The following is a 14,861-nucleotide window of genomic DNA, read 5'->3' as shown; positions in this document are numbered from 1 at the left end:
TTTGAAGGTCATTTGAGGATGATTTAAGTCCCAATTAAACCCAGGTAAAAATGCTGCCATGATATATCGCCTAGCATTTTCTTTTTTCTTTTTCTTTTTTTTTTTTTTTTTTTTTTTTGGTAGATTCTGTCAGACTGTCGTGCAGTATTGGTAGTTCTGGGACCCTGGTGTGCAGATAAAGTAGCTGGCATGATGGTGAGGGAACTTCAGAAGTACATCAAACATGAGCAAGAGGAGCTGCACAGGAAGTTCCTATTGTTTACAGACACTTTTCTGAGGAAAATCCATGCACTGTGTGAAGAGCACTTCTCACCTGCCTCACTGGACCTGAGATTTGTGACTCCTAAAGTAATAAAACTGCTCGAAATCTTGCGCAAATATAAACCATATGAGCGGCAGCAGTTTGAAAGTGTCGAGTGGTACAACAACAGGAACCAGGACAATTATGTGTCTTGGAGTGATTCTGAGGATGAGGATGAGGATGAAGAAATTGAAGAAAAAGAGAAGCCAGAGACAAATTTTCCTTCTCCATTTACCAATATTTTATGTGGAATTATTTTTGTGGAAAGAAGATACACAGCAGTTGTCCTAAACAGGTAAACCTCTAGGTTAACCTTTGCTTCCAGGTAGAACAAAGCACCTTTTCGCCTTGTGAGGCCCCAGCTGAAATGGCTCCAGAGCCAGCCGAGTGGTGTCCAGGTGACCTTTGTCAACAAGTTGTTCACTTGTCACACTGCTGGCATTGCAGAGGCCATATTTGTAAACACAGTTGCTGTCTTTTAAGGCCATTTGACATGACCAAGAGTTTTGTCTTCAAGGATGTTAATCTGTTCTGATTTAAAATAGGGAAATAGAAAGATTAAGTAATATTTCAGTAAAGTATTCCTTGTTTTGTATTTGATTGTTAGATTCAATTCAGACCTTTAATTAAACATTAGCCATTGTGTTAAGCATTTCACATCAAGCTTTCTCCTTCAAGGGATTTTAGGATAAATTTTATCTGAGTTTTGTGGCTTTTTTAATGTGAATTTTTTCCTTAGTGTGATATGTTGAAATAGCTTTTTAGTCTTGTTCTTATTTCCTGGCGTACAGCTCTTTAAAATCCTTAGAATCTTCACGGTGATATATAAGTCTCTTTGTATGCTAATGATGTGATTTATGGCTGCCAGCCCCTTAATAGCTTTAGGATGGGGCTGATCCTTGGAAAAACTGGCAAAATTAGAGGCTTGGGACTTTTACTCCTACCCCAACCTGCAGGGAGGACGAGGGACTGAACCTGAGTTGGTCACCAACAGCCAGTGATTTAGTCAGTTCATGCCTCTGTAATGAAGCCTCCATAAAAACACCAAGGGACAGGGTCTTGAGAGCATCAGGATAGCTGGACACATGCAGACTGCTGGAGTAGCAAGCCTGGAGAGGGATGGAGGTCTGCCTCCTACCATAGGCTTCCTCCAGGGCATCTCCTCTCCTGTCAGAGTTCTTTGTACTAAACTGGTAAACCGGAGCCTTCCTGACTTCTCTGGATCACTCTAGCACTAGAAGCCATCTGGGGTAAAACCACCAGGGGCTTTGGTTGGCATCTGAAGTTCTGGAGTAAGCTTAGGGGCTTTGCCTTACAACCTATAGGATCTGACCATACCCAGGTAGATAGTGTCAGAATTAAATTAGAGAGTATCCCCCTGGTGTCTGCTGCTGCAGAATTGCTTGCTTGAGAGGGGAAAGTCCCAACCCTTTTTGAGGTCACAGGAATTTTCTGGGTTGACTGCTGTGGTATGGGAGCTGAGGCAAGACTGTTTATTCAGTGTGCTAAATAGTTATGAGTTGTGCTTTCAACGAGGCAGTGGAAAAGCTGAGAACTAGATTTGTAGTATGAATTGGATTGTCAACTATGGGTTAAAATCTTCTGAGTTAGAAGAGAATAATGTTTGGAAGGATTCTGAGAATATTAGCAAAGGAAACAGTGAACCTGCATTTTAGGTTATGGATTCCAACTCCTTCCCCTTCTTCAATAAAGGCTAGTTTTTCCTGAGTATAGACCAGCCAAAGAACTATACTTAAATTTGTGCTAAATGGTCACCTAACATGTAGCCCTTTTAGTTTGTGGATGGATAGTCTATTATTTTCAGCCAAAAAATGGTCCATATTTTGTACTTAAGACAATCAGCTTTTCTATGCAATCTATTAATTGGCTACAGTTGATCTCTTAAGAGCCTTTTCTGCAGGTGGTGATCTCTGAGGAAAAATTAAGCTTTGTTTCCTGAGGTAATTTGGGATTTTTTTTTTTTTAACTGCTTCTGAATGTTTGGGGGTTTTAAATTTTTTTGAGTAACGAGAAATTGGACTCGAGGGTAGTCATCTGGCAGTTTTCAGTCTGGTAATTTTTGTAGTCAATTGAGCCTGAACTTTCTGATGAATATGAAATAAAATAACTTTAGGTACTGAATTACCTTTAAATCAGAAGTTTAAGGTTGGAAAGGGACCTCGTTGACTATCTAATCCAGCCCACTTATTTTTATAAAAAAGAGAAAGTGCCCCAGGAGGAAAAGTGATTTGCTCTTCATTAAATTGCTAGTTAGTGGCAGGACAATTCTAGAATCCTAATATCCCAACTCCTAGTTTCCATTTCTTTGTACAATCATCATGCCCCTGGGCCTCACAACACTGGAAACCAGTGCTTCCCAGTGGGAAGATGGCCAGGAAACCTGCACAGGACTGACTAGGGATTATTTCTTAGAATGGGAAAAAGGCATTTCTAGGGTCATTTTCTGGGGCTTGGAAAGAAGAATGATGTGAGTTCAACTGCCTTGTGTGGTGGGGGGTGGGGGCTCGATCTGCATGTTGTTTTCATGTAGAGCTGTGTCAGTTTTCATTGCAGGAATATTAGCCTGGAAAGGTTTATCCAGAATCAGTCAGTTACTTCCTATTGACTTTAAGGATCAGATTAATTGTGATCAGCTTCCATAAAATGCAGCTGGAATTTAGTGTTATAGGATGAATCAAGAGCAGTCTGAGGGTTGACTTTATGGGCATCTAATTAAATGTACAATAGAAGTCTTGTTTCAGTAAGCTTTTTAATAAGCTTAGAAAAACTTCCTGAAATCCAGATTCTTTCCTTCCATCAGTTTAATGGGAGGAAAACCCTCTTTCGGTGGCTGGTTTCATGGGAGTGTAAGCTCTTTCTGTGCCCATCTAGTTTTCTGTTCTTCTGATGGGAAAGCTCGTTCTCAGCTGCTTTGGGTGTAGTGGAGGTATGTGCTCACCCCGTGTTTATGGCTTTCCTTTTAGCATATATAGGGTTCTATAGGTTACTTTTAAGTATGCTTAATTTTTTTTTTTTTTTTACAGCACACCATGAGGAAGGAAGGTAGATAGGTGTTCTTAAACATTTTATAGATGAAGAAACCAAGACTCAGTTTGTGATCCTGCCAAAATTAACAGATATCAAGTGGTAGAAAATGGTTCCCGATTGGTCACCAAGTATTGTTTTTTTCATCCTGTGATTTACTAGTATTATGAGATATCGGCATTGAACAAACCCAAGTAATTCACATCCTGTCTCTACCCCTCCACACTTTTTTCCTAATTTTTTTTTTTTATTTTGTTTTGGAATAGTTTTAGATCTGTGGAAAAGTTGGAAAGACGTTACACAGTGTTCTCATGTTCATCCCCAGACTTAGCTTCTCCCGTTGTCAACATGTCACCATTTGTTATAACAGAAAACTAACATGGCGCCTTGGTCATGTTAAACATTAGGCTTTTTTCTATTCCCATTCTCTTTTTAGTCTCTTTTAATAATGTCATATGCATTATTGTCGCATCTCCCCATTGTCCTCTGGTCTGTTTGCAGTTTCCCTGTCTTCCCTTGTTTTTCACAAGCGTGGCCAGTCTCCAGGAGTACCTCCAAGTGTTTCATAGAACATGTATTTTTTATCAGCGTGGACCCATGTTTATCTTAGACTTCAGGTTCTAATTCATACGGTTACTGGTTTTGCTGCACACACTAGTGCAGCTTTAGCCATCGGGAGTTCATTGAGCTCCTGTGTCTCTTTAACATGCATTTATCCTTTTGTGTTTTTGGGTGTTTCCTTGTTTGGTAATAAGATGCTTCATTACCCTTTTTACCTTACTAGGGGTTTATGGGTTACTTCATATGTGGGTGTGTTTGTTAAATATAAAAATGCAAAGTTCTTGTTTTTCCTGCCCATTTTGCCAAAAGGACTGTGACCCTTTTACTTCTGCCTGCCTTTCAGAGGTATATTTTATGAATTTTTTTTTATCTTTTATAGTATTAATACTTACCTTTTTTATTGGTTTGTTAATAAAAGACAGTGTATATAAAAAAGCTGTTATATCCCTGTCACATAGTGATATTAGTTCTTAAGTTTTTTATGGACACATTTAGGGAATGTAGCATCAGTATGATGTTCTGTGGCTGTCAATGAGAGGGATAGGTTTTTTGTATGGGTTTGTTTTTTGTTTTTCATAAGATCATAGAGAAATGTATTTGGTTTTCTCACACTAACAAGAAAATATAAGTAGTAAAGGATTCTCCTAGTGGTTTTATTTATGATGTACTTCAAGTACATGGTAGAAATTTCAGGTATTTTTGAAAAAAGTTTTTCTTTTATATGTCTGTGCTGCATGTTTAGTCAAATAACATTTTAAAAGTAATCTACTAGTTTTTGTTTACATATTCTCTGCTTGGGTTCATACTGACTCCAGTCTAATGGGGGAAGGTGTTGTATGTGAATACAGCACGGTCTTCCCTCTACCTGGAGTTGCATCAAGAAGTCAAGAATAAACATGGAAAACAAAAAAAGCAGTGTGATGGTAATTTTATGTCTACTAAATATAATAAAATAGGCGTTTTAATTTTAATGTTTTTTTAAGCAGAGGTGCTTAACCGCTGAGCCACATCCCCAGCCCTTTTTTATATTTTATTTAGAGACAGGGCCTCACTAAGTTGCTGAGGCTGGCTTTGAACTTGTGATCCTCCTGCCTCAGCCTCCTGAGATGGTGGGATTGCAGGCATGTGCTACCACACCTGGCAATTTTATTTTCTTAATTAGTGCATTTTTACAGAACTTTTCAAAAATATTAGTCTCTGGATTGGAGAATTTTTGAAAACCTGATTCTCCACTCTTTATAGTGTGAGAAGCACTGAGCACCAGAGGACAGTATAGTTTATCAAGCAGCATGTTTGTGGAACAATTCATATAAACTCAGTTGAAAAATCAAAACACTATTTTCTCTGACCCAGTCCAGGATAACAAGAAAATCAACTGACTCTTTTTTTTTTTTTTTTTTTTTTTTTTGGTACTAGGGATTAACCCAGGGGTGCTCTACCTCTAAGCCCTATCCCCAACCCTTTATTTTTTGTTTTGAGACAGGGTCCTGCTAAGTTGCCTGGGCTGGCCTGGAACTTGCAGTCATCCTTTCTCAGCCTCCCAATTGCAGGGCTTAAAGGTGTGCACCACTATGCCCAGCACCATGAAGTCTCTAGGTAGTTTGTTAGTCTTTATAAAAACTCCCTGAGGACTGTGGACACTTGTTTCCCTTGTAGCCTGTGGCTTTATCTTGGGACATGGTTGGCCATCCCTTAAAATCATCCAGTAGAGAAATCATTTTCTTTTCTTAATGTTACAGCATAGGTGAGTGACATTTAATTATTGCTTCCAAGTTGTTTTTATTAATGTGGGTGTTGTCTTTTCTGTTCTCTGCAGTATTGACGTGGGTGTCATTAAGGGGAAATTCATTATGTTAGTGTTTCTATTTTTCAGATAATTGAAGTGTACCCGATTGAGAAATTTGGCCAGGTATAATCTTTGCCTAATTTAGAGTAACTTTAAATGCATTTTTAAAACCCCTACCATGTTCAAAATGATGCTTATTTATATAAAGTTAAATTTGGATCTACATGTTATTTCTAAGATGATTATTTCAGATTTTAGACTTTTGGGAATGCTATTTGTTTGCATGTAATTCTGTTCTCTGTTACTGGCATCATAGTTATAATAAAATAATTAAATGAAGGACCTTGGAATATAATAAAGAAGTCTCAGGTTCTGGACATTTTAAGTCCTTGGACTGTGGAGCAGACGCTTGAGCCACCTGGACATACAGTGTTCTGCTGGTTGGGGGTAGAGGTCCTCTGGATGGCCACTCAGTTCTTCCCACTCTTTGATATTAACCTCTTTCACATATTTCAAAACAAAACAAAAAAGATCTGACTTAAAAATGCAATTTTCTATTAGGAATTTATACTATGTATGACTTCAGAGGATCCATATGGAATCACTTACCTCAGGTGTGGAACCATTTATCTTGTGTGCTGAGTTTCTGAATGTGGGTATTTCCAAAATAGCTGTAATGGCAGCACTAACTGTTAACCTTTGGTGCCCATGTAATATGATCCTGTCCTGTAGCTCTTTCCATGTCTTAGCCAGAAGGCCAGCTCTAGGTTATTGGCATTCCAGGTTAATACAGAGGGCCAGGCAGGAAGGGGATCACAGCTCAGGGGTCTCTTTCAAGAGAGTAGGGTGGGAACTCCATGGCATTGCTGTACTAAAGGCCATTCCTCTGCTGTGCGGATGCTGGTCAGCTGTCTGGGGATCAGAAGGTGTTGGGATTGAGATGGCCAGGCATTTCTGTCCCAAGAGTTCTGCTCCTGGAGATGTAGAGTGTTGGGGAAGATGAAAAGAAGCAACTGTCGTTTTCCACATGTGGCTAGAATTCTTTTGCCACATGGAAAGGGGTCTGAGTCCCTCTGCTTGGTGTCAGGCTTGGCAGTCCTTGTTCTGTGTGAGCACTGTCACAGAGGAAGGAGCATGGCGACTGCCAAAGCCCGTCATGTAGCAAGTGTGTCTTTCCTCAGAAGTCTAGTTCTGAAACCAAAATGTGCAAGGAGCTGTGTCTCTCTCTAACTGCTCTGGGCCTACTCTGGACCAAGTTCCTGTTCTGTCATCCTCACCAATCAAAACTTGGAGGTAGTGCCCCTGTTTCATTTGTCAGCGGGAATCAGCCTCAGGCACGGCATTGTAAGTACTTGGTCCACAGACGTGTGTGGCAGTGATTTCTGTTGAAGCAAGGTAGAAAGAAAAAAAAAAAAACAATACTATTGTCTGGTATGTTGGCAAAAAATACTGAACATGTATTTCTAGTTTAAAGGAGACCTTAAAAACAAAAGCTTGAATGTTTTTCCCTCAGCAGTGTTTAACTTCCAAATGTGTATAATTTTCTTAGATTGATAAAGGAAGCTGGCAAACAGGATCCAGAGCTGGCTTATATCAGCAGCAACTTTATAACTGGACATGGCATTGGAAAGAATCAGCCTCGAAACAAACAGATGGAAGCAGAGTTCAGAAAACAGGAAGAGGTAACTTAAATCAAAATAGCCGTACGATAGCAATTTTCAGAACATAATACAGACAAACTTTGCTGTAGCAACTCCTTTCTTCAGAGTTCTCCAGCAATTTCTTTTTCTCTGTAATAGAGGACACTTGTTTATTTATAGAACAGCTGTCCCCTGTGAGGTGCTCTATGGTGGTATATAGAATAGCCATCTGGTAATTCAATTTAATCTCTTCATTGTTGTCAACCAGTTCATTTTCCTTTATTGGATTGATGTCACAGCTGCATCTCACAGAAAGAATAAAGCCTGGATAACCCTAACTCCCCTTGGCTCCGTATAGCTAGGAAGCAGCACCTGAAATCTTTTCCTAGAAAATGTTTTCTTTTTTTAAATATTTATTTTTTAGTTGTAGGTGGACACAATTTTTTTTTATATTTCTATGTGGTGCTGAGGATCGAACCCACTGCCTCATGCACGCTAGGCAACCTCTCTACCTTTGAATTACAACCCCAGCCCCCCCCCCCCTTTTTTTTCCATTTGGAGTCCTGTCTTGGTTGAATACTTTGAAAAATAATACTATATTTTGTAGATTTTAGTTTAAAATTTGTGTTTTAAAGGTTGAATATAGAAGACAGCTTTTTAAAGATTCTGAAAGTTAATACAATATTCAGGCTTATAAGAAAAACCTTGTATTTAAAGTTCTTATTTAAGTTAAACTTAGCAGACTAACTGTTGTTAAAGGTATTTTATCACAGCTTTTTGATAGTATTCAGGGCTCAGGGAGTCCAGAACGAGACAAATAGATGTGACTGTCTCAAAACCAACTACGTTGTTATTTCACTTACCCTAGACTGGGGAGTGATAAGATTTTAAATCTCACATGAGAAAGCTTTCATTTTATTTTTATCAATTCTGACTTTTTAAATGGGAAATTTTGAAACGCGCTAGAAGGTAAGCAATGCTCTGCTTGTAACTTTTAATTTTAAGTGGATTAGCGATTTCAGTGATGCAGTTTTGATATTGGAGGTAGTGCCCCTGTTTCATTTGTCACACAGTGGGATGTTAGCAGTGGTCTCACAGACATGAAGTGTCAGCATGCAGAATCAGAATAGCTAGAGGACTCTAGAAGTGGTTTCATTTGGTCACTTAGTTCGTTAGACCTACTTGTCAATAAAGAAGACAGCCCTTTCAACTTGAAGACTTGCTTGCTATGATTTGTGACATGGGTACTTCTCAAAAGTAGAAAGGCATTTTGATTTTCCAGTCATTTTCAGTTGAAAACTCCTGTCATTAAAGTTTCTGTGTCCATGTAGCCATGCATATGGTTTTCTGTGATGCTCTTATCTTACTTAGGCTGCCCAGCGTGTATGTCAGACACGGACATTATTAATTATTGTTATTATATTGTTTTCTTGAGAAAATTTCTTAGAATTGCTTTTCTTGGTGGATTTTTTTCAGGTACTTAGGAAATTTCGAGCACATGAGACAAACCTGCTTATTGCAACGAGTATTGTAGAAGAGGGTGTTGATATTCCAAAATGCAACTTGGTGGTTCGTTTTGATTTGCCCACAGAGTATCGATCCTATGTTCAATCTAAAGGAAGAGCAAGGGCACCGATCTCTAATTACATTATGTTAGCAGATACAGACAAAAGAAAAAGTTTTGAAGAAGACCTGAAAACCTACAAAGCAATTGAAAAGGTAAGGTCAAAAAGTTAATGTGGTGTCTTCTAGATAAAAATGACTTATCCACAGAGAATAGTGTGATCAAGGGGTTGCAATGCACATATTACAAGAAATTTTAGAATATCTATTACAAAGACCCATTAGTATTTTGTGATGTGTTTGGAAGTTCACAATAAAATACCAGTGAAAAGTATTATACAGATTTAATGCAATTCCTATTAAAATCCCAATGACGGGGCTGGGGATGTGGCTCAAGCGGTAGCGCGCTCGCCTGGCATGCGTGAGGCCCGGGTTCGATCCTCAGCACCACATACCAACAAAGATGTGTCCGCCGAGAACTAATAAATAAATATATATATATAAAAAAAAAAGAAGTTTAAAAAAAAAAAATCCCAATGACGTTCTTCATAGAAATAGAAAAGGCAGTCGTAAAATTTATTTGGAAAAATAAGAGACCCAAAATAGCTAAAGCAATCTCCTTAGCAAAAAAAGTGAATCAGGAGGCATCACAATACCAGACCTTAAGCTCTACTACAGAGCTATAGTAACAAAAACATCATGGTATTGGCACCAAAATAGACTTGTAGACCAGTGATACAGAATAGAGCACACAGAGACAAACCTACATAAATACGGTTATGTCATACTAGACAAAGGTGCCAAAAACATGCACTGGAGAAAAGATAGCCTATTCAACAAATGGTGCTGGCAAAACTGGAAACCCATATGTAGCAAAATGAAATTAAACCTCTATCTCTCACCCTGCACTAAAATCAACTCAAAGTGGGTCAAAGACTTAGGCACTAGAACAGAGACCTTGTGCCTAATAGAAAAAAAAGTAGGCCCAGATCTTCACCATGTCAGCCTAGGATCTGACTTCCTAACAAGACTTCAGAAGTGCAAAAAGTAAAATCAAGAATCAATAAATGGGATGCATTCAAATTAAAAAGCTTTTTTTCAGCAAAGGAAACAAACAATAACGTGAGGAGAGAGCTTACAGATTGGGAGAAAATCTTTACCATATGCACCGCTGATAAAGCATTAATCTCTGGGATAGATAAAGAACTCAAAAAACTTAACACCAAAAAACCAAATAACCCAGTCAGTAAATGAGCTAAGGAACTGAACAGACACTTCACAGAAGATGAAATACAATTGATCAACAAATATATGAAAAAGTGTTCAACATCTCTAGCAATTAGAGAAATGCAAATCAAAACTATACTAAGATTTCATCTCACTCCTGTCAGAATGGCAGTCATCAAGAATACAGACAATGATAAATGTTGGCAAAGATGTGGGGAAAATGGTATACTCATACACTGCTGGTGGGACTGCAGATTGGTACAACCACTATGGAAAGCAGTATGGAGATTCTTTAGAAAACTTGGAATGGAACCACCATTTGATCCAGCTATCCCACTCCTCACTTTACACCCAAAGGACTTAAAATGCAGCCATGTCAATGTTTATAGCAGCTCAATTCACAATAGCTAACCCATGGAACCAACCTAGGTGTCCTTCAATAGATGAATGGATAGAGAAAATGTGTGTGTATGGGTGTGTGTGTGGGTGTGTGTGTGTGTGTGTGTGTGTGTGTATCCATCCAATGGAATATTACTCCGCTTTGAAGAAGAATGAAATTATGGCATTTGCCAGTAAATAAATGGAGTTGGAGAATATCATGCTAAATGAAATAAGCCAGTCCCCAAAAACTAAAGGCTGAATGTTTTCTCTAATATGCGGGTGCTAATTCACAATAAGGCTGGGGGCACTAGAGAGAATAGAGTTACCTTAGATTAAGGAGCCGGAAGAAAAAAAAAATACCAATGAAAATGTTCATAGGGATCATTGGGGAAGGTTGTGGGGAGGGTACAAGGTAGTTACTGTTCGTAAGTTGTGGAGGGAGGTGAGGAATGCATATGCATTTGTGCAACACTGGTGGTCATGTGTGCGTGAGACCTGATACTGTGTGGCATGTGTCTCCATATGATTAGAGCTGGGATGGATTCTGCACAAGAGTTCTCTTTAGCAGATGACTTAAAGAGTTTTGAAATATGTTTAGGAGAGATGGATATGTCCCCTTAACAGAGCTTTGTGGGTATTGAGGAAAACAACTCGCATACGTCAGAAAAGACATTTGTTCTTATCTCAGTTCTGTTTTTGAATGTCAGATTTTGAGAAACAAATGTTCCAAGTCTGTTGATACTGGTGAGGCTGATGTTGATCCTGTTGTGGATGATGACGACATTTTCCCGCCGTATGTGTTGAGGCCTGATGATGGTGGTCCCCGGGTAACAATCAACACAGCCATTGGACACATCAATAGGTATGGAGTCAGGTCATTTGTGTGAAAACGTGTGAGTATTGCAAGACTTAAGTCTCAGCCTGTTAAGTATGATTTTTATTTATTTTTTTACATTTTGAAATCATCAGTCTTTAATTATGAGTTATAGTATTTTGATGTCAGAAAAGTTGTTTTTTTCATGCAAAAGCAGGATTGTAATAAATAAGCAATAGTCATTGATAAGGTTGACATGGTAACATGCTTCTTTTAATTAGATAATTTTATTAGATGTGATGATTTTTTCTAAATCTTGAGATTTGTTGTTTTGTCCTATAAATGTTGGCTAATGTTGACTTCATTAGTGATTAAGCAAAATTATTAATAAATTTATATTTTTGAATATATTCTAATTTACTTTGTCCTGAGCTGATATCATGTCTAAGAATTAAGAAAGACAGATACATACCTAGATATATATCAGGACAAATTTTATTCAGAGGTAAAATAAATTTTGATGTCAAAAATTCCAATTTGGCCAATGGGAACCCTTCAAGCTAGCTTCTCTGTCTTTAAACATGTCACCATTGTTCTTGAATGCTTCCTTCTTTTCTGGCACAAGATGTTCTAGTCTCAAGTGGAATAGATTCCTGCCCCAACCCTGATCCTGTGGCTGGTTTCCATGGGCCCTGGCTTCTTTTAGTAGAGAATGAGTTCTGTGTAGAAATCAAGATCTGGACCATAGGTGTGTTCATTGACACTAGGGTGTTAATGTTGCCAGACTTTTTAGTGGACAGGGCTGTTTTGCCTGTCTACATTATGTACATGTTCATATCTGTTTGTGTTCAAATACATGTTGACGCCTCCATTTACTTCTGTTTCTGATCACCTATCTTTTGGTACGTCTACTTTCATGTGACACTAAAGATTTGTTCTAGATTTCTTCTTGTCTTTGTACCTCCCTTCTCTGATGGTGAGGAGTCTGGTTTTGTGGTCCTCAAACATAAACATCTATGTGCTCTGTCAGCCTGCCTGGAGCCAGTCTCCCCACTCTGTGGTGTGCCCTGACCGCCCACTTTGTACCTTCTCAGGGCTGGTGTCATTCCAGCACCCTCCTTAATTGGGCCTGGCTTCCTGAGCTGCTCTGTCACTCTTCTTGTATTGATGCTCTTCTTATGTCAGGCTATCTGTGTCCTTTTTTTGATGTCTTCCTTACATCCTAATAGTTGCTGGCAAATGTAAGATTACTAAGGAGCAAACACTGGCAATATTTCCTATTCACAGATTCAGAAGAAAGCTTTGTGTGCTGTGCAAAATGGTCACACTAGACACATATGGCTATTTAAATTCAAGGTTCAGTTTAAATTAAAGTAAGATTAAAACTTTTCCCAGCTGGATGTGGTGGCACATGCTTGTAATTCCAGTGACTCAGGAGGCTAAGTAATGCAGGAGGATCATAAGTTTGAGGCCTTAATCAGTTTAGTGAGAGCCCCCTAACCCTCATCTCAAAATAAAAAAGTGCTGAATGATGTGACTCAGTGGGTAAGCACTCCTGGGTTTAGTCCTCAGTAACTCACCCACACACAAAAAAAGTGTAGTTCCCTAGTTGCAAACATCAATTTCAAGTTCTCAGTTGTATCTTATTGAAAGTTTGAAGCAATGAAGTACATACTTCACATGGAAATGCCAATCCAGTGAACAGGAAGAGGGACATGAGAAATCAAAATTCAATTGCGAATATCAGTACAAGTTTTTCTATTTTTTATTGTATATTCAGCTTTATGATTTCTTTTTGTTCACAGATACTGTGCTAGATTACCAAGTGATCCGTTTACTCATCTAGCTCCCAAATGTAGAACCCGAGAGTTGCCTGATGGTACATTTTATTCAACTCTTTACCTGCCAATCAACTCACCTCTTCGAGCCTCCATTGTTGTAAGTTAAAAAAAACAAAGGATTGTGTCTTTTAAAGTATGTCATTAGTGGATTTTTTTCCTAGCTTCTCTAAAACATACAAGTTATACATTTGGCTTTAAAGTCTTCTTTGAAAAGTAGACTCAATTCTCTTTTGCAGTCAGCTACATATTAAGGTTATTCAGATTTTGAATAGACTGTACAGTGTATGGGCTCTTAGAATTGTACTGGGGACCTCTGCAGTTCCCTGAGGTCTACTGTGCAGACACTTCTGACTGAATCATTCAGTTGTGACCTCGAGACTCACCGCGACACAGAACTCATTACATGTAGCTAAGCTACTCTCATTATCTTGTTAGCTCAGAAATCTGCCTTTTGTAAATCTGTTGGTCCCAGCATTCATTTGCAGATACTGCAAGATGATGGCTTTATATTGTACATAGAAAGCTGCTGAGTGCTGCTAATCTGTGTTATATCCCAGTGTATCTGTATTTTTGTATATTTTTGTAGATTAGTAAAATTAGGTACTTTAAAATCTTAATGAAATTTATTAAAATAGTTAGGACTTAGTTTTTCTCGGGCAGAGTTTTTAAAGATGAACATTTCAAGTATGGAGATTAGGATATTTAAAAGCATAGTGGTGTTTTTAAATATGAAGAATTTTTTTCTGGTAAATTGAACTTTAAAGATCCTGGGGCAGAGATTTCATAGTGTTTCATGTGCTGGTGATAATATGGCCTCAGGCATATGCAGTGGAAAAGTTTTTTGTCATTTCTAGGGCCCACCAATGAGCTGTGTGCGATTGGCTGAAAGAGTTGTAGCTCTCATTTGCTGTGAAAAACTGCACAAAATTGGTAAGTAAACATGTTTGAAAAACATATGTAAATAAAAATAAGTTTTAAACATTGTAAAAAAGAAGTACATCAGGACTTGACAGGTTTCTGGGGAGTTTGTAGAGCTGTGAATATGGTGCTCTTGGTGAGCTTTTATGGATATAAATGCAAATATAACTGGAAAGCCTGCTGCGTCACAGGAGCTCTCCACAGCCTAGCTGTGAACAAATGCTACTTATTTGCTTCCTTTTCTGACTCCTGTTAAGGACATAAAAGTTAGGGTTAGGGTTGTGTATAGAGGTGTAGGGGTGTGTGTGTGTGTGTGTGTGTGTGTGTGCGCGCGCGCGCGCGCCAGAGAGAAGGGGGGGAGGGAGAGAGAGGCTAGTCTCTCATATTCATCTTTACTGTGTTGAGTGTAATTATTTTGTTTTTAAATGGGAAGACTTGTTCTCTGTGGCCTTTTGTTTAGAAGCGATATGTGCTATTTTCCGGTTCATTTTTATTCCCCTAGTGAAGGGGATTGGAACCCCGGGCCTTTTGCATGTTAGGTGAGCCTCTATCACTGAGCTACAATCCCAGCCTTAGGTGTTTTTAGTTTTAAGACTTAGAATTTGCAGTTCTGCTCATATTGAGTCTATGGATGTCACAGTGGACTGCCTGACGTCTCATGTCTGGTTGCTTTGACCTTGTTCAAGGTAGAAGTGCTTCAGTTCTCACTGCTTTTTCACTGACTTCTTAGCATAGTACTGTTTTAGGTTATTTACTAACCAATTAGCAAAATCTGGGTTGTTTA

The 14,861-nt window shown here is 38.6% G+C and overlaps 1 protein-coding gene across 15 annotated transcripts in view; it reads left to right on the top strand.

The window, feature by feature from the left end:
• DICER1 (dicer 1, ribonuclease III) overlaps window positions 1–14,861 on the top strand; it is a 71,430-nt gene that overhangs the window by 33,132 nt on the left and 23,437 nt on the right. For 14 of the 15 annotated variants that reach the window (XM_081290909.1, XM_081290907.1, XM_081290906.1 and 11 more), the window contains 6 exons: window positions 124–596; window positions 7,243–7,375; window positions 8,810–9,052; window positions 11,212–11,366; window positions 13,124–13,256; window positions 14,014–14,089. In XM_081290909.1, coding sequence (XP_081147035.1) covers window positions 124–596; window positions 7,243–7,375; window positions 8,810–9,052; window positions 11,212–11,366; window positions 13,124–13,256; window positions 14,014–14,089 — 1,213 coding nt within the window. Of the gene's footprint in view, window positions 1–123; window positions 597–3,345; window positions 3,590–7,242; window positions 7,376–8,809; window positions 9,053–11,211; window positions 11,367–13,123; window positions 13,257–14,013; window positions 14,090–14,861 lie in introns of those variants that run through there. The other variant, XM_081290905.1, reaches the window with a different exon arrangement.

Source organism: Spermophilus citellus, assembly GCF_964194105.1.
Source record: "Spermophilus citellus genome assembly, chromosome: 4".
Lineage (NCBI taxonomy): Eukaryota > Metazoa > Chordata > Mammalia > Rodentia > Sciuridae > Spermophilus > Spermophilus citellus.
The sequence above is the reverse complement of the archived record's forward strand: the minus strand, read 5'-3'. Positions and strand labels throughout refer to the sequence as shown.